Source organism: Huiozyma naganishii, chromosome 3 (assembly GCF_000348985.1).
Source record: "Huiozyma naganishii CBS 8797 chromosome 3, complete genome".
Classification (NCBI taxonomy): Eukaryota; Fungi; Ascomycota; class Saccharomycetes; order Saccharomycetales; family Saccharomycetaceae; genus Huiozyma; species Huiozyma naganishii.
The window spans coordinates 1074747-1096520 of record NC_035924.1 but is presented as its reverse complement, the minus strand read 5'-3'; the positions used below and the strand labels follow the sequence as shown (position 1 = coordinate 1096520).

The 21774-nt window shown below is 50.5% G+C and overlaps 14 protein-coding genes across 14 annotated transcripts; 8 read left to right on the top strand and 6 right to left on the bottom strand.

The window, feature by feature from the left end:
* Positions 1-45: 45 nt before the first annotated feature.
* Positions 46-1995, bottom strand: KNAG0C05670 (uncharacterized protein; the record flags this gene model as incomplete). Its single annotated transcript, XM_022607301.1, has 1 exon — positions 46-1995. One exon carries the CDS (start codon positions 1993-1995, stop codon positions 46-48), a length of 1950 nt encoding a protein of 649 aa, XP_022463911.1.
* Positions 1996-3146: 1151 nt separating this feature from the next.
* On the top strand, positions 3147-4670 carry ETP1 (Etp1p; the record flags this gene model as incomplete). Its single annotated transcript, XM_022607300.1, has 1 exon — positions 3147-4670. One exon carries the CDS (start codon positions 3147-3149, stop codon positions 4668-4670), a length of 1524 nt encoding a protein of 507 aa, XP_022463910.1.
* A 250-nt stretch (positions 4671-4920) lies between these two features.
* PRS3 (ribose phosphate diphosphokinase subunit PRS3) lies at positions 4921-5883 on the top strand (the record flags this gene model as incomplete). The annotated part of the gene is made up of 1 exon (XM_022607299.1): positions 4921-5883. The coding sequence occupies one exon, from the start codon at positions 4921-4923 to the stop codon at positions 5881-5883; it is 963 nt and encodes a 320-aa protein (XP_022463909.1).
* Positions 5884-5916: 33 nt separating this feature from the next.
* Positions 5917-6615, bottom strand: KNAG0C05640 (uncharacterized protein; the record flags this gene model as incomplete). Its single annotated transcript, XM_022607298.1, has 1 exon — positions 5917-6615. The coding sequence occupies one exon, from the start codon at positions 6613-6615 to the stop codon at positions 5917-5919; it is 699 nt and encodes a 232-aa protein (XP_022463908.1).
* A 166-nt stretch (positions 6616-6781) lies between these two features.
* On the bottom strand, positions 6782-8278 carry KNAG0C05630 (UTP--glucose-1-phosphate uridylyltransferase; the record flags this gene model as incomplete). Its single annotated transcript, XM_022607297.1, has 1 exon — positions 6782-8278. One exon carries the CDS (start codon positions 8276-8278, stop codon positions 6782-6784), a length of 1497 nt encoding a protein of 498 aa, XP_022463907.1.
* A 467-nt stretch (positions 8279-8745) lies between these two features.
* Positions 8746-9948, bottom strand: KNAG0C05620 (Zn(II)2Cys6 transcription factor domain-containing protein; the record flags this gene model as incomplete). Its single annotated transcript, XM_022607295.1, has 1 exon — positions 8746-9948. One exon carries the CDS (start codon positions 9946-9948, stop codon positions 8746-8748), a length of 1203 nt encoding a protein of 400 aa, XP_022463906.1.
* Positions 9949-10386: 438 nt separating this feature from the next.
* Positions 10387-11286, top strand: OTU2 (deubiquitinase OTU2; the record flags this gene model as incomplete). Its single annotated transcript, XM_022607294.1, has 1 exon — positions 10387-11286. One exon carries the CDS (start codon positions 10387-10389, stop codon positions 11284-11286), a length of 900 nt encoding a protein of 299 aa, XP_022463905.1.
* Positions 11287-11401: 115 nt separating this feature from the next.
* YLF2 (Ylf2p) lies at positions 11402-12565 on the top strand (the record flags this gene model as incomplete). Its single annotated transcript, XM_022607293.1, has 1 exon — positions 11402-12565. The coding sequence occupies one exon, from the start codon at positions 11402-11404 to the stop codon at positions 12563-12565; it is 1164 nt and encodes a 387-aa protein (XP_022463904.1).
* Positions 12566-13331: 766 nt separating this feature from the next.
* RPS20 (40S ribosomal protein uS10) lies at positions 13332-13691 on the bottom strand (the record flags this gene model as incomplete). Its single annotated transcript, XM_022607292.1, has 1 exon — positions 13332-13691. The coding sequence occupies one exon, from the start codon at positions 13689-13691 to the stop codon at positions 13332-13334; it is 360 nt and encodes a 119-aa protein (XP_022463903.1).
* Positions 13692-14497: 806 nt separating this feature from the next.
* DUR3 (Dur3p) lies at positions 14498-16711 on the top strand (the record flags this gene model as incomplete). The annotated part of the gene is made up of 1 exon (XM_022607291.1): positions 14498-16711. The coding sequence occupies one exon, from the start codon at positions 14498-14500 to the stop codon at positions 16709-16711; it is 2214 nt and encodes a 737-aa protein (XP_022463902.1).
* A 198-nt stretch (positions 16712-16909) lies between these two features.
* On the top strand, positions 16910-17707 carry NFU1 (Nfu1p; the record flags this gene model as incomplete). Its single annotated transcript, XM_022607290.1, has 1 exon — positions 16910-17707. One exon carries the CDS (start codon positions 16910-16912, stop codon positions 17705-17707), a length of 798 nt encoding a protein of 265 aa, XP_022463901.1.
* A 64-nt stretch (positions 17708-17771) lies between these two features.
* Positions 17772-18143, bottom strand: MCO14 (4a-hydroxytetrahydrobiopterin dehydratase; the record flags this gene model as incomplete). Its single annotated transcript, XM_022607289.1, has 1 exon — positions 17772-18143. One exon carries the CDS (start codon positions 18141-18143, stop codon positions 17772-17774), a length of 372 nt encoding a protein of 123 aa, XP_022463900.1.
* A 192-nt stretch (positions 18144-18335) lies between these two features.
* Positions 18336-20084, top strand: APM2 (Apm2p; the record flags this gene model as incomplete). The annotated part of the gene is made up of 1 exon (XM_022607288.1): positions 18336-20084. One exon carries the CDS (start codon positions 18336-18338, stop codon positions 20082-20084), a length of 1749 nt encoding a protein of 582 aa, XP_022463899.1.
* Positions 20085-20513: 429 nt separating this feature from the next.
* Positions 20514-21716, top strand: OPI1 (transcriptional regulator OPI1; the record flags this gene model as incomplete). The annotated part of the gene is made up of 1 exon (XM_022607287.1): positions 20514-21716. One exon carries the CDS (start codon positions 20514-20516, stop codon positions 21714-21716), a length of 1203 nt encoding a protein of 400 aa, XP_022463898.1.
* Positions 21717-21774: the final 58 nt, after the last annotated feature.

Here is a 21774-nt window from a genome sequence, read left to right as displayed (position 1 = left end):
ATACGTACCGTTGTATAGCCGCCTAATCAGTCGAGTAACAATGCTCTACCGGGTCACTGCAGGGGTCACATTGTAAGGTGTTCCATGAGTAGAACCCGAGGAGCCTCGTGATGCAATGGACTGTATGGCGGATGCAGGAAGGGAGTTTACGGCAGATACCGCAACAGATGTTCGAGATGGGCGCGTCGTCCTCACAGACGAATGGTTGTTACTTTGTGGTGACCCGGAGTGCGATCTTGTCCGAGCCCTCCTTGGAGGGGTGTGTATGTTGGAGAAATTTTCGACACCTGCTGTGTTGTTTGCCATCGTGGCCACCCTGGGGCTAATCCCCAAACTTCTCAACCGATCATCGACGGAAATTCCAGAATCAGCTTTGTTGGATCTTTCGAACTGTTTGGTGAAAACCTTGAAAAGACCACTCCGTTTTCCCTGTGGTTGTTTTGTGTCCGAGCCAGAAAACTCTGATCGACTCGTTATACCGACGTCCTGATTCGTCCTGGGCAATTGGCCTTCATGGTCTGCCGAGTTCAAATCGTATTTGCCCCTGTGTGTCATGATCTTGGTTAACGTTCTCCCCAACTGTGCGCTCGGTTTTTTCTCCAGGACGTTATATCGGCCGCTCATTGTGTAATCGTTCTGTTTCGCTCTCTCCATAGTCTTGATACGGTTTAATAATCTAGCCTTTTCGCGGCCATGCGATCCTATTGATATGGTGTTCACTTTTTTCAGGATGTTTGAGTCCCTGAGGCCACTAGAGGATTTACTACTCGAGGCCTTGGATACACCGGTGTCGTCGAGCAAATCTTCATCGATAGTCGGGTCCTCAATAGTACGTTCCTTCAGCAGCGGGGTACCCATACCTCTCACTGGGAAAACGCCTGGCGGCGAGCGGATGTGGACTTTCCCCCTCTTATTTTTGGTGGTCCATCTCCTGAGTAGTTCTCCCGTTGACGTATCCGATTTGGACCTCCCTACAGTCTTGCCCTCTGGTTCTCTACCCGGGTGGAACGGTTCCGGTGTCCCCGTAGAATAAGTTCCGTTATCGGAGTAGAACGACGCGGCGACGTTGGACATGGACGAGCCGTTGTCTGCTGCGGTTGGTGTCCTTATGGACCCCGTCGCGTCGTCGTCGTCGTGTGTTGATATGTGTTTCACTGCGATCTTGGACGCGTTGCTGCCGCTTTCCTCGTCCAGCTTTTCGCTGATCTCGTCCTCGTCGCTTGCGTCGTCGAATTCCTCCTGCTCCCGTGCAGGGATCCTTACGACTCTGGAGTCCATGTTCAACTCTGGCTGCTCGTCCCTGGCCTCGTATTCTGGCAGGGACAGTTCCTTTCTGTCCTGTTCCACGACGTACAGGTGCAGGTAGAATGGGATGATGAAGCTGAACGCGAACCCACCAACAATGTTCCCTAGTGTCGCCGGGATGAGCAGTTTCCAAATGTACTTCCCTACTGAGACGTTTGCCCCGTTGAGCATGCTGACGTACATGATGCCCATGTCCGCGACCGTGTGCGTGAACCCTATCCCGCAGAAGGTGAAGATGGGCAGGATGATGAGGAAGAGCTTCACGTGGATGGGTTTGGCCATCAACTGCAAGTAGATCGCGAGGCAGACAAAGAAGTTCCCACCGATACCCTTCAAGAAAGTCTGTATGAAGGAGGATGCCACTTTGCTGTCCCCCAGAGTGACTGAGACGTCTTTCCAGTGGTGTCCTATCCCTGAGAGGTGCACGAGGACGTAGGACATGAACAGAGAGCCCGCGAAGTTCCCGATGAGGCTGACGAACCAGGAAATCAGGAGGTCGTAGATGGTCACTGCGTTTCTGAGCCATCCGACTGTGAAGAAGAGGATGTTGGAGTTGAAGAGGTCTGCACCCGTAATGACGACGTAGAAGAGGCATATCCCGAAGGGCACACCGTTGAGGAAGTTGGCCATGCTTGCCTGGGACCCTGCGACGCTGGGAGGTGATTCCTGGTGGAACGAGATGTAGAGCATCGAGCCTGCGCTGAAGACGAAACCCACCCACGACGGAGTTGATAGCCAGAGTCACGAGCTTGAGTCGAGCCTTCTCATCGCCGTGGCGACCGTCGCCAGCGCCGTCTCATGCGGTGTGATGTAGTAGGTGTCGTCCACCATACTAAAGAATTTGCGTACGAGACAACTAGAGATATAACTGCACGACCAAACCTAACCTGGGGAAAGAGAAACGGCTTGCTCACTGTCTACCTCACTAACAGGAGGTCGACTGCAGTCTTATGCACTCCTGTCCCCACCAGCTGAACAGTTTTGTAACTAGCAGTTAGTAGTCTTCGAGATATCAAAAGAGTCACCAAAAGAGAGCGCAGAGGCATCGACCGTTGGACGTTCGTGTGTCGCGGCTGTGAACGAGTGGCAGCCGTGGACGAGTGTTGCGACGGGTCCCTGGAGCCCTGGAGCCTCCGCCCTCGAGCCCTTGCCCTGTTGCGATGGGTGTCGTGCCCGGTGGAACATACCGCATTAGGAAACACCCTGGGGTGCCGTGGACCCAGGACGACGGACCAGACCACCGACCAGGCACCGACCATCAACAGCAGCAGCAGCAGCGACGGATCGTAGTGTTGGTAGCTGTCAGTAGTCAACTGGTGTGTCCTGGGGTTGCCGTTTCTATGGTCTTTTTAGTATGCCATTTTTACTTAGTGATTCCGTAGCAATGCCCTGGAGGATGCTGAGCGAGCCGTGCGAGAGTGCATGGGGCAGGCCATTGGGCGAGTACTTAAGAGGTGTAGTAGACCTTTCCGTTGGTACCATGTAGGAGTTGCCAGCCGCGGGCGTGTCACCGTTAACGAATGACGCAGTGGTCTCTTCTCAATATTTTTGGGCTTTAAAGAGATTCTAAGATGGGGGACAGCGGTTCTTTGGGGAGGACGGCCTGTTTGATCTGGCTGTTTGACCGGCTGGGAGGTGATGGACACAGCGTACGTTGTTGTCGTTGAGTTGGACAGTCGTGGATCCTGTTGTGTTACTGCTGCTGCTGCTGCTGGGTTTTACGTGCTGGTACACCGTTTGGGAGTGTTCCTTATCATCGGGAGAACGATACAGAGAAGCTGGAGTTTAGAGACTGGCGTGTTCAGCCGTATTCAATCATTGCATATACACCGGCGGCTAAGATGAACAGAGAGAACGATACAGTCGTGTCGGAGTACATGGGCCATGGGATCATCCGGTTGTTTAAATTGCGGGGGGAAGTTACCACCCCTGCTGGGGAACAATCCACTGTGACGGTGCCGGGGGACGATACAATGGTCAGCATCTTGTTCGTGCCGACCTACTTCACCGTACACGACCTGCTACACTTTTATATAGGCGACGAGATCGTCAATAACCAGATCAGCAACTTCCGGATCTTGCAGAACCACGACGAAGGTGTCGGGTTCAACTTCATGGTGCTGATGAAGTTCAAGGATCCGATGAACGCAAAGAGGTTTAAAGAGGACTTCAACGGCAAGAGTTTCAGCAAGATGGACCCAGAGAAGTGTCATGTGGTGTTCATAAAGGAGGTGGTCTTTCAAGAGAGACTGTTCGACCTGACAGACGACGACGAAAGGCTGCCCTACTTGCTGACTGACCCGTTCACGCAGCTGGAGAAACCAGGGGGGCGCCTCGTGGAGTTGCCCGCGTGCCCGGTGTGCCTCGAGAGGATGGACTCCGAAACGACAGGGCTCATCACCATTCCCTGCCAACACACTTTCCACTGCCAGTGTCTCAACAGGTGGAAGAATTCAAAGTGTCCTGTGTGTCGGTACTCCAGCTTCCGACTCAGCAGGGACACGCTGATGCGGACTTCCCGAGGGACACCAAAGTGCCACACGTGCGGTGCCGCGGACAACCTATGGATATGTCTCGTCTGCGGGAACACCGGGTGCGGGAGGTACAACTCCAAGCACGCCATACAGCACTACGAGGAGACCTCGCACTGTTTTGCAATGGACATCAAGACGCAGCGGGTCTGGGACTACGCCGGCGATAACTACGTGCACCGGATCGTCCAGAACGAGGTCGACGGGAAGCTTGTCGAGGTCAGCGGGAATGACGCGGCAGCGGTGCAGGGGGACAACCTTGCGGGGGACAACCTTGCGAGGAACACGCCCGCAGAGGACCACCAGGGAAAGGACCTGGACTTGGCGGAGAACTTCCTGAGAAACAAGGAGTACCACCTCGAGTACGTCCAGGTGCTCATCTCGCAGCTGGAGTCGCAGCGAGAGTACTACGAGGGAAAACTTGCACAGTGCGCTGAGGAAAGGAGCGTAGGTGCCCCCGCGGGCGCACTCGCGGATATGCAAGCACAAGTCAAGAAATTGGCGGAAAGACTCGACCGGGCGACCTTTGAGATGGATAAAGAGCGCGGGGAGACCAAATTGCTCGTCCGCGGGCTTCAAGAAAACGTCACGCACCTAACGAAGCAGAACGAGTCCCTGGAGAAGTCCCGAGAGACCTTGCGGGCGGAGAAGACCGACGTCGAGGAGCAACTCCGCGATATCATGTTTTACCTCGACACGCAGAACAAGTTTAAGGACGCGACGGAGGAGGAGAGGGATGGAGCTGTCGTTATACAACCTACACCGGGCATCACAGATCCTGCGAAGAAGAACCCCAAGAAGAAGAAGAAGAAGAAGAAGAAGCAGCTCCCCTGAAGCAGTCCGCCCGGTGCGATGAGCCGGGACCGTCCGGAGCCACGTGACCGTCTCTTCTTTGATGATTTTTCGAAGAAGAAGCGACGGGTCCTCGAGGTCCCTGGGGGGAACCAATAGAAGAGCGGGTCCCTTTACCCTGCGAGGGTCCTCAAGGTGGAGCACAGTTGTCCCTAGTGCGTCAGTTTCTCCGGCACTCCGATTGCTTTGGGTAAACACTGCTGTTCCGAGTATACATATAGCAGGAAACAAGATGGCTGATCATTCAATCAAAATGCTAGCTCCGGATGTCAACAGGGCTGTAGCGGAATCCGTGTCGCAGAGGCTCGGGATCCCCCTGACAAAGACGCACATGAAGAGGGATGAGACTGGTGAAGTTTTGTTTACTATTGGCGAGTCCGTGAGGGACCAGGATATATACATCATCGTGCAAATAGGGTCTGGGGAGGTGAACGACCGAGTGTTGGAGTTGCTGATTATGATCAATGCGGCGAAGACTGCCTCTGCGAGGCGGATCACCGTCGTGATACCCAGTTTCCCCTACGCGAGACAGGACAGGAGGGATAAGTCGAGGGCCCCAATAACGGCGAAATTGATGGCCGACATGCTAACGACAGCAGGATGTGATCACGTCGTCACGATGGACCTGCACGCTTCACAGATACAAGGGTTTTTCGACGTGCCCGTGGACAATCTGTACGCGGAACCCAGCGTCGTGCGGTACATAAAGGAGAATTGCGACTACAAGAATGCGATCATTGTGTCGCCGGATGCCGGTGGTGCGAAGCGGGCCGCGGGGCTTGCCGAAGACTTGGACTTGAACTTCGCGCTGATCCACAAGGAAAGGGCGAAGGCTAACGAGGTATCGAGGATGCTTCTTGTCGGGGACGTCACGGACAAGACGTGCATCATCGTCGATGACATGGCAGACACGTGTGGGACTCTGGTCAAGGCTGCGAGTATATTGATGGGCCACAGGGCGCGTAACGTGATTGCGATTGTCACGCACGGTGTGCTCTCTGGGAATGCCATTGCAAACATCAACAACTCGCAGCTGGAGAAACTTGTATGCACCAACACGGTCCCTTTCCAAGCCAAGATGAAACTGTGCCCAAAACTCGACGTGATAGACATCAGTTACGTCCTCGCGGAGAGTATTCGCCGTCTACACAATGGTGAGAGTATCTCATACCTATTTAAAAGCCATGTGCTGTGAACTTAGAAAGGGGGGTGGTATCTAATACAGAGGTTATGTACTGAATTCATAGTTGCTGGTTTTGAAATGCGTTAAAGATGGGATCGTTTCGACTAAGTCGAGATCCAAATGCCCGGTTTTGTTGGGTTTCTCGTGTACCAATGGGTCGTCGGTGATCCACACGGTCCGGGATCCGAATGCGTTTGCGGAGACCACTCCGTTTGCAGAGTCCTCGAAGACGAGACACTCGTGTGGTTTCAACGTTAGATGCAGTCGCTCGTTCAAGTCCCGGAGACCCAACCGCCAGATATCAGGTGCCGGCTTTCCCCTACCGCTGGGGATCCTACAATCATCTCCCGTCACGACAACGTCGAACTGATCGAACAGGTCCCTACAGGGGCTGATCTTCTTGCCGTATAATTCCCGTGTGCTGGAGGTACACAACGCTAGGGGGACGCCCATTTCCTTGAGTTCTCTAATTGTGTGCTCTGCTCCCTGGCACAGTTGGGTACTACTCCAGTCCAGCGTCTGGCAAGAGTAATATTCCGGTGTGTCGAGAGGTAGCTTGTAGTGGGAGATGATCCTGCGAGGGACGGAGTCCCCCGGGAGTCCCTGGATCTCGTCTTTGAAGTCCGGGGAGATGGGTCTCCTGTCGTACTGTTTGAGCAAGTCATTTGTAGCGTCCGTGTACAACTGTTCTGTGTTGACGAGCGTCCCGTCCATATCGAACAGACACGCCTTGATCACCGTCATAGTCCAAGGTGATGTTCTTGGTGTGAGGGGGGGAGAGGAGAGTCATGGAAAGATGGGTAATGTGTCATTTTTTTGTGACTACGCATCCCTTTAATACGCACAAACATAATAATATATAGTCGTTATATAGGTTACTGACGGATTGGTTCTGCACTTGCAAGAGGCTTCAGTGCTCCAAGATTTGCAAGTTACCTGTGATCACTACGTTTTCCAGGATGGACCCGTTAGGGATGTCGATCTTTTGGCCGTCGGAGCACACGATGATCACAGTACCCCGGAGAGTGACACCTTTGCCCAGGAAGACGTTCCCCGTGATGGTCAAGTGGTCCAGTTCCAGGATCTTTGGGATGTGAGGGATTCTAGCTGAGAAGTCTGATACTTTCTTGAAGTGCGAGCCCAATTTGATCAATGGGTTTGGTCCAAACCTTTCTGCGTCGAGGACGAGGGCACCGTGTTGCAAGTGGAACAGATCCGATTTGACCATGAGCAAGTCTGAGCAGGTCTTGACCGGTAAGAATCTCGATCTGGGGACGACGACACCATGGGCGCCCTGGAAGTATCTGATTGCTGCACCGCATGCGGTTTCCAGTTGAAGGACGTTAATTTCGTGTCCGTCTCTCGTGATGGTCTTTTGGTTGGGGATGATTTCCATCTCCAAGCTGCCCGTTTCAATGACTCTCTTGACAGCTTTCAAGTTAATCCACAAGTTATTGGTGTTGAAGTTTGTGAATTTCCTGATGTTTTTGAACTCATCGATGTGTTCCTTGGGCACTTGAGCGACCTCAAGCAGACGGACCTGTCCGTCGTAGTTGATGAGAGTACCACCTTTGACGTCCGCTCTAGTCTTGTCTGTCAGTTCCATGATGTATTCTGCGCCGGTCTCTAGCATGTGGTTGAGGATCTTCAAGTCGACAGTGGCCCCCAAGTTGTCACCGTTAGAGACAAACAGGACCTCTCTACCCTGTGCTATCAACGCGTCCAATTCCCCCGAGGCGTGCAGTGCCTCAAACAAGTCACCGTGTCCAGGAGGGTACCAAGCATCGACTGCGTCATCAAAGTGCGTTGGCACAGGCAACAGGGAATCCCTGTAGACACGAGGGAACCTCGACTGGTTGAAGGATCTAACACGAATTCTGTTCGAGGAGTACTTCTTGATGAGGTGTGCCGTGTCCTTGTCCGTGTTGAAGGAGTTCATCAACAGAAGGGGCACATCAGAGTCGTAGGTCCTGTTCAAGTACTCGATCTGACGCACGGAAAGGTCCAAGAAAGTGTTCCCGTCTCTGACCTCAATGACGGATTTGGGGCCCACACAGCCCATGGATGTGCCCAGCCCACCGTTCAATTTCAAAACAGCAAGCTTGGCCAAGTTCGAGTCCGCACCGTTCTCCAGCACTTTATAGCTGACGACCTCGTCAGCACCTGGCGACTTGATCTTGTCCCAATCGAGCACGTTATTGGCCTGCGACTTCTCGACGAGGTACCTTCTGAAAAGAGCGAAAAAGGAGTCCATCTCACCCTCGAATCTCTCGTGACGACCCTCATCTCTCACAGAATCAACGAGCTTGTTCAGCGCGTTCCGCATCTGCGACGCTGCAACATTGGACGTGTTGCTTTCAAAGGCGTACGACGATTGAGTCTTGACGTGTCTCTTAGGCGTGGACATTGTGTTCTGTGTTTTTGTGACTGTATATACGTTCTTAGCGGTTGGCCAGATCCAAAATGCAGAAGAAGATTTGCCAAAGGAGCAAGGCAACCAGGGAGCAACGGGGACAACACACACCTCTTATATAACAACTGCCACACCTCCTGCTCCCGTGGCCAACGCCAGCCCCTGCTGTGCTTCTTGCTTCCACTTTTTTTTTATTTCTTTTTTCCCTGCCTCGAGGGTGGAACTGTTCCCGAAACGGAAATCGTTGCCGTTTCGGGAAGGAGTTGCCTGTGTTTCCGAAAGCGGAAATCGGAACGCAAATCTCTTTTTAGGGGGCTGCGGGTGCCTGGGTTTTAAGCTCATTGTGTTAAGTGTGTGGTGTGTGGGTGCGGGGTAGCGGGATAGCGGGGTAGCGGGGTCGTTTTAGGGGTGTGCCTGCGCATAGCGGGGCAGCCCCCTTGGGTGCCTCGAGGAGGATAAGGTCAGCAGGGTGTGGTGGTGGTGCCTGCCGCGGCCAGGCGGGCCGCCCAGGTCTGAAGTGGGGAGCTGGCGGTTGATGTGGTGGTGGTGGGCATTGGGTGAGCGCGGCGCCCCAGTAGCAGGGACCGCCGTCTCAGCAGAGTGATCTGGACGGTTTCGTTCATGCACTGCGACAGCAGCGGTCGGTGCTCCTGGCTGCTCGTCTTGTCTGTGGACAGGGCGGCGGACACGTATGTGGGGATACTCTCCACTACGGTCCATATTCGGTCTACGCCGCGTAGTATGCTGTCCGGCGCAAAGATAAACCGCTTGCCCGTGCCCACACGTGGATCTCCAGTGTACTGCTCTTGCACGACACTGGAGAGGATCTTTAACACGCCGTGCGTTACTTTTAGCAGAGTAGGGATGAGTTCCCCGTAGTTGACCGGTGTCGTTTGTAATTGCGAGGAGAGAGTCGCGGAACTGTCGTATCGCAGCGTCGTGTACAACTTGTACAGTGTAGGTTCACCCCCCACCGCGGCGATAGATCCTGGTACGACGCCCAGGTGGAACACTCGAAGGATATCCCCCTGCAACTGGGTCGCTTGATCCAGTGGTTCATGCACACTCGTGACAACCCGCGGGGTGCCCATTGTCTCATGGAGCGCCAGATCAAATATCACGATGTTGGTCCAATGCAATTCGAGAAGTGTGTTCCCCTGAGGCGTACACCACTCGTAGTACAGCCCCAACGCGGTACACAGCGGGAGTATATCCTGTAGGGGCAAGCACAGCAGCAGTAGACACGCCAGCAGTACGAACTTGTCCCCTGAGGTCAACTCCAACTGTACCAACTTCAAACTCTTCACAACCCCGCAACGCGAGACCTCACGCAACTGCCCCTCTCCATACAGCAAATCGTGCACCACCTCGGCAAACAACCGCTGAACGTCCGGAGGGCTCCCCTGCAAGATATGCCGGAAGTCCCCTTCACGCATCGGTACCACGGGCAGGGCACCGTCGATGTGCCGGTAATACAAGTCCACGGGATCCAACTCGTCGTTCTCCAGGGACACTGTGCGCCGCTTCGCGGGACCCCGCTTCTGGGGAACACGCCGGAACGTACACACTGCACCAAGCTTCTCACAGTGGTCACATCGGCTCAACTCAGCTTTATACTGGCACTTGATCCGACGCCTATGGCAAATGTCACACGCCCTGTTCATCGGGTCACAGCGACACTCGCGGAAGTAGCTGACTACGACTCCCCAACCTCCTACACAACTACTACTTACTACCCACGGAGATATATATACTACTGCAAAAGACTACGACTAAGACGCAACTCAAATCACTGATTGTTCCGGTGCACAGTGGTCCGGGAAGGCCACAGGATCATCACCCCCACAACTTCACAGAATTCTTCTCCGGAGTCTCTCCGCACACCCCCCAGGGACACACTTACCATGCTGCACGACCCAGTAGACCCAACGACTCCGCCCAACGTCACTGCGTCGTCTGCAACTGATCAACAAGTTGATCTCGAGGCTCTGAACTCGTACTACGAAAAGTGAAAAATTTCACTGTTAACCTTCGATGGGATGGGACGGTTGACGAGGGGACTCATTCTTTGATAGAGAGGCCAGCGACGGGGACCATTGGCCATGGAGGAGATACTGAAGAGGCACAGAAAGGAGGCACGGGACCTGCAGAACCAGATCACCGGGATGAAGAAACAGGCGACGAAGTCCACTCGGAAGGAGGTCAACTCTAAATGTGAACAACTCAAGAGTGATTTGGACAGGAGACACAGCGAGGAGCTTCGTGAAGTGGACCAATCGGGAGTCCCTGCAGCGGGAGAAGAACAGAGTACGGACGGCCAGGTGGATGAAGTTACGCCTGAACAGTTACTGGCACAATTGAACCTTGAAAACAAGCCCCCCAAGGAGGAGAAGGCCCCCGGTCAGCCCCAAGAGCAGCCCACACGCCGCCGCAGAAACAGACAGAAGGAGAAACTGGCTCGTAGAGATGCCGAGGTGGAGAAGATGAAGGAACAGGCGCGGAGAGAGGCAGCCGTGCAACCGGATTTGGCGAAATTGGAACGACAATCGCTCAGCGAAGTGTGCGCCAAGTTACATCTGCATCAGTACGACATCAAACCGGACGGACATTGTTTGTTTGCATCTATTCTAGACCAATTACAACAGCGGCACCCGGATACACCGCAGGGATGGGACGTGTACAAGTTGCGGGCGCTGGCGTGCCAGTACATTAGGGACCACGCGGACGATTTTGTACCTTACTTGTTCGATGAGAATACAATGTCCGTCAGAGATGTAGACGAATACACTACGGAGATGGAGACTACAGCAGTGTGGGGTGGTGAAATTGAGATTCTGGCCCTAGCAAAGGCTCTCGATTGTCCCATTAGCGTGCTGATTAGTGGCAGCGCTACGCACAGGGTCAATGAACAAGGTCAACGACCCGAATTGAAAATTGTGTACTACAAACACGGTTACTCTCTCGGGGAGCATTACAACTCGCTAAGAGACGCACCGTTGTGAACTTTTGGCATGTATAATAAAATAAGCACAACAAGATAGGTACATAAGTAGAAGGGGGAGGGGGAAGCACAAAGTTCGTGAACGACTCCAAACACAACACACACGAGCAATAGAGATGACCTCGGTTATACTGGGGAGATCGTCCAACAACTTGACGGCAGGGATAGTAGGATTAGCCAATGTCGGCAAGTCGACCTTCTTCCAAAGTATAACGAATTCAAAGCTGGGCAATCCAGCAAACTACCCGTTTGCCACGATAGAACCCTCACAGGCGGTAACACAGCTTCCTAACGAGAAGCTGTTCCACTTACAAGATATTTACAAGGCTAAGAAGGTCGTACCGTCGACGCTGACAGTGATAGACATCGCAGGGTTGACTAAAGGTGCTTCAGATGGGAAGGGGCTAGGGAACAAGTTTCTAAACGACATCAAGATGGTGGATGGGATATTCCATCTTGTGAGAGGGTTTTCCGGGGAGGAGGTGACGCATTTGGAAGGCGGCGTCGACCCTGTGAGGGATATGTATCTGGTGCAAGACGAATTGATTCTTAAGGATTTGGAGTACTTGGAAAGGTCCATAGAGCAGAATTCTAAGAAGAGGATCCCTCATTCGAACGTAGAGTATAAGATCTTGCAAGGGGAGACGAAGTTGCTCGAACAGCTGCAAGAGTTCCTTTACAATGGCCAAAAGATCTCTAACTTTAAGACTGAGTGGGGGGAGGACGAGGCGAAAGTGCTCAATAAGTACAATTTCTTGACAAGCAAGCCAACGCTGATCCTATTTAATGTTGATCCGATAGACTATCTCACCGGAAAGCACAAATCTCTCAAGGATATGATAACGTGGAGGGATCAGTATGCCCCGAGGGACAATATTGTACTATTTAGTGCGGAGATAGAAACCAAGTACAACGAAATGGTTGTTCATAAGGGAGACCGAGAACAGTTCACAAACTATTGTAAACAGCTGGCGCCAGGCATCACGGAGGCGGACTCCGCTCTGTCCACCATCATCCAGGAGATGAAATGCAAACTGCATTTACTCAATTTCTACACTTGTGGGGACGTCGAGGTGAAACAGTGGAATATAAGAGAGGGGACTACCGCGAGGGAGGCAGCAGGTGTGATCCACACAGATTTGCAAAGGACATTCATCAACGCAGAAATCACTCACTACGCTGATGTCGATGCGCACGTCGTGAAACGCGTTGGTAAGGACTACGTAATGCAGGACGACGACATTGCATTCTTCAAGGCAGTCGGTGGTAAGACAAGGTGAATACAAAAAAGTGGCACTAAAAAAACGGAAGCAGAAAGAAATGGTATCAGAGCGTTTGACAAAAGATTCCTCTCACACTCTTTTGAAAACAAAAGAATCGAAGAGCTGGGTTTATAGCATTGTCACTAAGGACGTTTTCTCATCATAAACATTATGCATCCACACAAAGGGAGTAATATCTCTCGCCTTGTGTGTCGCTTTTCAACTGAAAAGCAGCCGTTGGGGGTGGGGCGGTCCTTGTTGAAGATAGAAACTGTTACGAATCGATGAGGAATGATGGACCCACTCTCTTTTTATATCGAAAAAAGTTCTCATCTCTAACTGAAGAAAAAAAATGAAGAAGAGGAGAACGAGAATAGCACCAAGCAAGAAAAAAAATTAGGTCTTAACGACTCAACACATGTAAATACTACCAATTGGCCCACCAGTACACGAGAAGAGAATATACCAATATTCATACATTTTTTAGAGAGACAGCCATGTACATAGTTATATAGATATACGCGTTACTAACAATTTATAATAGTACTTGTACTGCAATTATTCATGTGATGAAACACCACACGTTGAAGTCCAACGATGTTTAACCACTGATAGTAAGACAGAGGTATATTAAGGAACTGTGTTTACCTAGAGTGGGCTAGTAACGCGAAGCTACTACAAAAACAAACGAACTGGAAGTCTTCAGAAAGTGAGAATAGTGACGATGGGTTGTACAAGTTGAAATAAACAAAGAGGGCGGCGTCCACAGGGAACACAGCTACGCTTAGTTAGAGGCAACGACAACTTCGACATCCACACCAGGTTCAATGGTGATTTGGGTGATTCTCTTGACGATGTGAACTGGAGCTTCCAAGTCGATGTATCTCTTGTGGATTCTCATTTCGTAGGTTTCCCAGGTCTTGGAACCTTCACCGTTTGGAGTCTTTCTGGTGGAGATCTTCAAGACCTTGGTTGGAAGTCTGACTGGACCCTTCTTGACCAATTCGAATTGCTCAGCATTTCTGATGATGTTGGAAGAAACAGATTCCAATTGCTTGACCTTGGTGGAGGTCAAAGTAATTCTGATCTTGATGATCTGAGGCTGTTCGTGTTGCTCAACTTCTTTCTTTTGGATGTCAGACATGTTAATATACCTTTTTGTGTTTGTTTGGCTTGGTCAAGTAGAACGAATCCAGCACTAACTGACAAGTAACATCCGCATAATGTACCAACTTTCCGATGGAAGTCTCTAAGAAACACAAGCAAATCTGAAAAATAAAATAGAAAATTGCGTCGGTTTCCGAAAGCGGTAATTTACAACCTTTGGAATTTGATTAAAAAATATCAGAAAATGTACAGGTTTTTATGGCAGTAACAGATTGAAGCTTTTTTTTTCAGTCTCTTTCTATTTTGGGGCCTTATCTAATCTTATCAAAAGGGAACTTTGCGATAAGACTTTGACTACCCTTTCTGGAAAGCGTTGTGCGGTTCGGCGGGCGCAAAGTTCGTTTCAATATGTGCAATTTTGACGTTGCTTATCAATTGGGAACATCGGAAAATGTCCGGTATTGTCTTTGCATGAAGAGAAAAGCTTAAAGATGTATGGGGAGTACGGTTTCTTATCACTGACGCGGTATAGTTTGCGAACAGGAAGTTCTAAATTTGCGTTAGCTACCCTCGATAAGAATAGCCAAGACAGAAACTTATCAGGAAGGTTACGACCACCGACATAATTTATTTTACCGAAACTATCGGATTTTCCATTACATTGTATTGCGATCTGATTTAATCAGTGAGGGGCCTTCTCCGAACAATGATATATAAGCTGGGATGCCTCTCTTGTTGAAACAAAAGATTTTCACCTCATCACATCTCCTTTTTCTTGTGCTTGAGTAATTCAACTTTCTTGTTTGAGGAACAACAGCATAAGTCCTCAACAACATTACATCCATGGGTGAATTTAAAGAAATTTTACCACAAGGCGCTGGCTATGCCATCGTCGTGGGACTTGGGGCAGTCTTCACTGCCTGTATGATTGCCACCACAAAGATACTTAAACGTTATCAGAAAGAGATTATGACAGCAGAGGAATTTTCTACCGCCGGTAGAACGGTGAAAACTGGCCTGGTCGCGTCAGCCGTTGTGTCTTCCTGGATCTGGGCATCCACTTTGCTAACTTCAACCGCCATGCAATACAATAACGGTGTCTTTGGTGGGTACACATACTCTGCAGGTGCCTCTTTCCAAATCATTGCCTTCTCCATTCTGGCTATCAAGACAAAACAAAAGGCACCCAACGCTCACACTTACTTGGAAATTGTGAAGGTAAGGTACGGTAAAGTTGGCCACTGCATATACCTGTTTTATGCGCTAGCGACAAACATTTTGGTTACCGCGATGCTGTTAACTTCCGGTTCAGCGGTGTTTTCGAGACTAACGGGCATGAATTCCATCGCCTGTGCGTTCCTCCTTCCCATCGGAGTTGTGATTTACACCATGATCGGTGGTATCAAGGCTACCTTTTTAACAGATTACGTGCATACATGTGCCATTATCATCATTGTAATGTACTTCGCCTTTAAAGTATACGCCACTAGTGACATCCTCGGCTCCCCAGGGAAAGTGTACGACCTTGTCAGAGCCGCGGCAAAGGCACACCCAGTGGCACACAACTACAAGGGTGAATACATGACAATGACCTCCAGGGGTGCTGGTATCTTCCTCGTCATCAACCTGGTAGGTAACTTTGGTACAGTGTTCCTGGACAACGGTTACTGGAACAAAGCTATCTCTGCCTCCCCAGCTGCTGCACTTCCAGGCTACGTCATGGGTGGCCTCGCCTGGATGCCTGTTCCATTCTTGATTTCCTTGACCATGGGGTTTGCTGCCTTGGCCACTGAACATCTACCAAGTTTCCCAACGTATCCAGACCGATTGAGTGACTACGAAGTGAGCTCTGGTTTGGTTTTACCAGCTGCTGCAGTCACAGTAATGGGGAAAGGTGGTGCCGTCGCTACATTGCTGATGATTTTCCTGGCGGTCACTTCCGGTTTTGCCGCTGAAGTCATTTCTGTGTCATCCGTGTTCACCTACGATATCTACAGGCCTTACATCAACCCAAAGGCGACGGGCAAGCAACTGATATATTCGTCGCATTTAGCATGTTTTGTATTTGGTGTCGGTATGAGCGGGTTCGCCATTGGGTTGAACTACGGAGGCGTGAGTATGGGTTATATCTATGAGATTATGGGGATCATTATTTCGAGTGCTGTGATTCCTGTAGTGCTGACCCTTTGTTGGAAACAACCAAATTTCATTGCAATGACCGTATCACCAGTACTAGGTACTGGACTGGCCATCATGTCGTGGTTGGTGTGCACGAAATCACTTTATGGCACGTTGACCATTGAAAACACTTTCATGGATTACCCAATGTTGACAGGGAATGTCGTTGCCTTACTGTCGCCTATGATCTTCATTCCTATCCTAACATACGTGTTTAAACCACAGAACTTCGATTGGGAACTCTTGAAGTCTATCAGCAGGGCGGATGAATCTGAAGAAATTAACAAAGCAGCCGAGGAGGATGACCATGCACACGACCTTGAATCGAAGTCCGAATCGATTGAGAGAAAGGATGTGAACTCCTTCGACGGTAAAGATGTGACTGTAGTTAAGAGTGGGATATTGAGGCCAGTGAACACAATCTTGAGTTCTATCCGGGAAGTTTCACAAAGTGAGCTAAACGAGGAGTTGGATGCCGAGAAAAAACAGTTGTCACGCGGGTTGAAGATAGCATACGCCCTTTGCATATTCTTCGCCTTTGCCTTTTTAGTCGTGTGGCCATTGCCCATGTACGGTACGCACTACATCTTCAGCAAGAGATTTTTCACCGGGTGGGTGGTCGTCCTGATAATATGGATCTTCATCAGTTCATTCTGTGTGATCATATACCCATTGTACGAGGGGAGACATGGACTATACACCACGTTCCGCGGGATCTACTGGGACTTGACAGGCCAAACTTACAAGCTGAGAGAATGGCAAAACGAGCATCCAGAAGAGCTGCATATTGTACAGAGTCAATTGAGCGCCAGAAGACACCACGTCAACGGCGGGTACATCAACATAGAAGACAATCTGGACGATCTGGTAGAACGCTGAGCAGGATCTCACTATTCTTCCCCACTTCTTTGAGTCATCCATCGCGAAAGTGGTGACTAAGACGTCTCTTTTAGCGATGCTGACAAATTCGGAAAAAGTACTACGCACTTATATCTATATATATCGACCTATACATTTATACAACATTTAATGATACTATTCTGGACTTGAAACCTCCACATCTGATACGACGACGACATGCTTAGGGTTTCTCTGAGGGGCAGGTTTACTGGGAACGGGTTATCACCCGTTTCTTTGGCGAGAAGGGGGTTAAGCATACAGGTTTTGTCTACGCCCAACGACAATGCATTGAAGTTCCTGTCGAAGGACGGGGAGATGTTTCAAACGAGGGGTGCGAAGAGTATAATGATCAAGAACACTGACGATACGCTCATAGACCATTCCAACCTTGCTAAGACGCTTTTCGTCCAGTGTCCCGGTATTGAGGAACTGATGATTGGTGATGACTTCTTGACTGTCAACAAGGATTCCATGGTACACTGGAATCAGATCAAACCCGCCGTGCTGGAGATACTGACCTCACATTTGAGCTCTGGGGATAGCGTGGTCTCTGAAGAGTTCCAAAACGTCAAAGAGCAGAAGGAAGGCGGTTACAAAGTGAACATGCCCAAATTTGAGTACAATGAGGACGAGCAAGAGGTGAGCGAGTTAATCGAGGAGCTTATAGATACGCGGATCAGACCGGCAATTATGGAGGACGGTGGTGACATTGACTACCGTGGGTGGGACCCTGCAACGGGGACTGTGTACTTGAAGCTTCAAGGTGCTTGCACGTCTTGCTCTAGCAGTGAGGTCACGTTGAAGTACGGTATTGAATCGATGTTGAAGCATTATGTCGAAGAGGTGAACGATGTCATACAGATGTTGGACCCGGAGCAGGAGATTGCCTTGAAAGAATTTGATAAACTGGAGAAGAAGTTGTCGGAGGATAAGAAAGAATTACCACAAGAGGACACTACTGCACACTCCCAGTAGTGTGTAGATAACATAACTCCAATTCATAAAGCCATTTATTGTTTTCCCTGTTTCTATGCGTCTCTCAGGGAGAAGAACCGCTGTACATATGTATATACTTCTCTATTCGTTTGGCCATCTTCAAGTCCACGTCAGATACGCTGTTTGGTTGCTGTTCAAGGTCGTGCGTTGCCAGCTCCAGTTTGACCTTGTTATATGTTGTTGTGATCGTTGGGTGATGCCCCCAGAGGTGTGATCTCATGCTGACCTGTGTAAGAAACCCCCAGGTGCTTTCGAAGTCTGGAAACGTACATTCCCTTACTAGTTTCCCTGTATCTGTTCCATTTGTCGCCCTTTGAACGAGCCACAACGACGCCAAACCGGCTTTGCTCAGTTGAACTGGCAATTCATCAAGGGGAATTCCCCTAGCGGCAACTCTGACAATCTTATTGAACATTACGTCCGGCTACATCTATGTATTTGTATATATATGTGTATACCTGTCATTCCCTGTCACTGTTAATAAAGAACGAAAAAAGAGGATAAAATTCACTATTGGCCAAGTGTCTAGAGATACTGATAGTTCCACACTGTGGACCAGGTATCCAGGCATCAGGGGAGACAAGACGGTGTTCTGCTGGTCAATGCGATGTCCTCTGTACTCTACATACTGGATGAAAACTTGGAAACGCTGATCAGCAAGAATATCAAGGCGGTACCGTCTTTGGAGTATCCAATTGCGCAGTTCAAGAAACTGTACGGGTCGAATGCGCCACCGGTAATCGATTACCACGATCTGTTCACGTTCACATACATCCAGAGAGACTCGCTACTCTTTGTGAGCGTGGTGGACAGAGTGGACACGGGGCTTGTGGAGACGCTCGTGTATTTGGAGCACTTTTACGAGGTTTTGAAGAACTATCTGGGCGTGAAGGTGCTCGATAAGAACATTGTGACGGACAATTCTGTGCTGATCTCGGAACTAATCGAAGAAACCATTGATTTTGGTGCTATCCAAGTGACTGATTCCGGGCTGCTGGCTGACTACATCAAGATGAAGGTGAATTTACCGGAAAGAGTGGGCGAGTCGGCCGATTTGGGGGCCAGTTCGGATTCAGATTCGGATTCGGACCACCCTGGGAAGCACAAACACAAACACAAGCACAAACACAAGGGCAAGGGTAAGAAGGGTGCCCAAACCGGTATGGGGGACAGCGAGAAGAATGAGATTGAGGATTTAACGCAGCGTGCGAAGAAGATCACGGGCGATCCGCTAATGTTGCTTGGTGGTTCTAAGAAGAAGAAGAACAAGAAGAAGCTTGTCAATGACCTGGATTTCCTGATGCAAGAGGAGGAGGAGTTTAATTTCCTGAACAGCGACATTGCGAAGACCACCATCATGCCGATCTCGTGGAGGACCAAAGGTATCCACTATGCAAAGAACGAGTTCTTCCTCAACGTTATAGAGAAAGTCGAGTACTTTATGGACTTTACGCAAAACGTCATCAAGAAGAATCTGATACACGGGGAGATCCGCTGCAAGTGTTTTCTCTCAGGGATGCCCAACTTGAAAGTGTCCATCAACAAGATCGTGAATGAGGACAAGCAGTTTTTAGCAAACTGTAAGTTCCATCAGTGTGTTTCGTTGGCCTCGCTGGAGTCCAGCGACCACAAGGACGTTGAGTTTGTACCCCCAGACGGAGAGTTCACGCTGTGCCGGTACGAGCTGAAGAGACACGTCCGGGACGAGCCGATGGTGAAGTTGGTCAATTTCGAAGTTAAGCCGAAGCTGAAAAAGTTCAAGTTGAAGCTGCTGCTCACGATCGAGACGCACTTTAAGACGACGAACGCGACATCCAAACTGGCCTTAAGGGTCCCCATAAAGCAGCTGTTCAGGGAGTACCGTGTGGACCTGAGCAAGAACCTCAAGTCCAAGTGCGACAGGGGTGCGATACTGTTCAACATCAGCGACGACTTCCTACTCTGGGAGGTCGGTTCGATGAGCGGTGGTCATGGGGAGACGCAACTGTCGATGGGCGTCGAGTTTGCCCTATTCAACCAGGAAGAATACGACCGCGAACAAGAAATGCTCAAGACGTCCATGAATCCGCCTCCGCTCCGCGAGGGTCCCAAACTGGAGGAACTGTACAAGCAAATTCACGAAGACGACGACGACGACGACGGCAACACCGAGCCCGTTGCAGAACACCGGCTGCAGCCGCGCACAAGAGAAATTGACAAGCTGCTCACCATGGACTTCGAGGTGCCCTATTGCACCTCCAGCGGGCTCCGCGTCGAGTACCTCAAGATCGAGGAACCGCAGCTGGAGTACCAGTCGTTCCCCTGGGTCCGCTACACGACCCTCAGCGACGCCGAGTACGCCTACCTCATCTACTGATGGGAGGACCGACTGGGGACTAACCGTTCGGCCGAACCATCTTTCTCGTTCGGCCGAACTCACTCTTCTCTCATTTTTTCACATGCGACGAACAAAACGCAAAAGTGAGAAAATTTCACTTTGAGACGAAACGTTGCATACAGGACGAGAGGTTGATCGACTGAGAGAGGTAGGGTCAGGTCGTCCATTGCATCGTACCGGTGCAGGAACTCGGGCAGTGGTAGCCGTGCAACTTACTGTTTTTTACCTGCTGCGGGTTTCCCTTCTGTCGAGGCTTTTTCTCTGTCTTGTATTCTTTTGTTTTGGGTAGAATATTTGGATCAACTTCCCCCCCCCCCACTCTTACAGACGTGGTGTGGAGATACTAAGGAGTGAATATACTGCAGAACACACACTACAGAGACACCGATTGGTTAGAAAGCTTTTTACATGTCATTGAATAGGCATCCGGGGTTGTCGGAGGAGGATGTTGAGGCCGCAGAGGTGCTGGACGAGTTGAGAAAGGCTGGGATAAACAGGAGTAGGTCTGCGACGGATGCGTCGCAGGCTGCTGCCGACGGCGGGGAGACCCGTGAGGGGTCGACGCTGCTGGATCGGGTTGTAAATAATGTCGTCACGCTGTATGACGAGATGAGTAACAGGAAGCGGGTCGCCTCGATTGCCAGGTTACTGGACGATGCATACGATGAAAACTATACTACCTCAGGAGAGGAAAGTGGGAGCGATGACGAGGAAGATGAAGAAGACGAGGAGGAGGAAGACGACGGCGTGGACCACAATCGCAAGGTTAGGGGAGGGAGCCATCGTGATGTGGAGCAAAGTGACGATGACGATTCGAGTTCCGTGGTCTCCGAGAGCAGGATATCCAAGAGGCAGAAAATAGCTGACGCTATTGATAACTTAAAAGAATACAAGCTCAATATGTCCATCGAGTCGAAGAAACGACTGTTTACTTGCCTTCACCTCTTGAAACTCGCTAACAAACAGCTATCCGACAAAGTCACATACCTGCAGGATCTGGTTCAAAAGGAGGATGACGCGAGTTACAAAGCGGGGCACCGCCAGAATCCAAACACAGCAAGATTGCATACACAAAACCCTGTCAAGCACGAGCACGAGGAGACGGAGGACCGGTTCTTTGACGCATTCGACTCAACGGAGACAGAAGAGCAGGCCACGGTGATCAAAATGGAGGTCGTCGGCACTATAAAGAAGGTTTACCACATGATATCGCGCTTCACGGGGAGCTCGCTCCCGGAGCCGGCCCGCTCGCAGGTGCGTGAGACGCTGTTGAACCTGCCGACAAACTGGTCCTCCAGTGTTTCAAATCTCATACCCAACGAACCGAGCGGCACGGCAGGTGCAACAAGGGTCCCTCCCAAATCGTACATCTACGAAACGAGCAAGAGGGGCCGCAGCGACACAAACAGCAGCGGAGACATGACAAACCATGCGTTGACCACCAACGGAAAAGTGCTGATACTGGCGAAGGAGTCCCTTGATATGGTACAAAACGTCATGGACGTTGTAGACACCACACTGGGGAGAGCAGAGGAATGGGTCAAGCATAAACAGGAGGCCAAGGAAAACATATACGAGAGGTTCAAGGGCGAGAGAAAAGACAGCACCTGACGGGGACAATCCACACCCCAAACTCTCCACTAAATAAACCCAGAACGATGGGACCTTT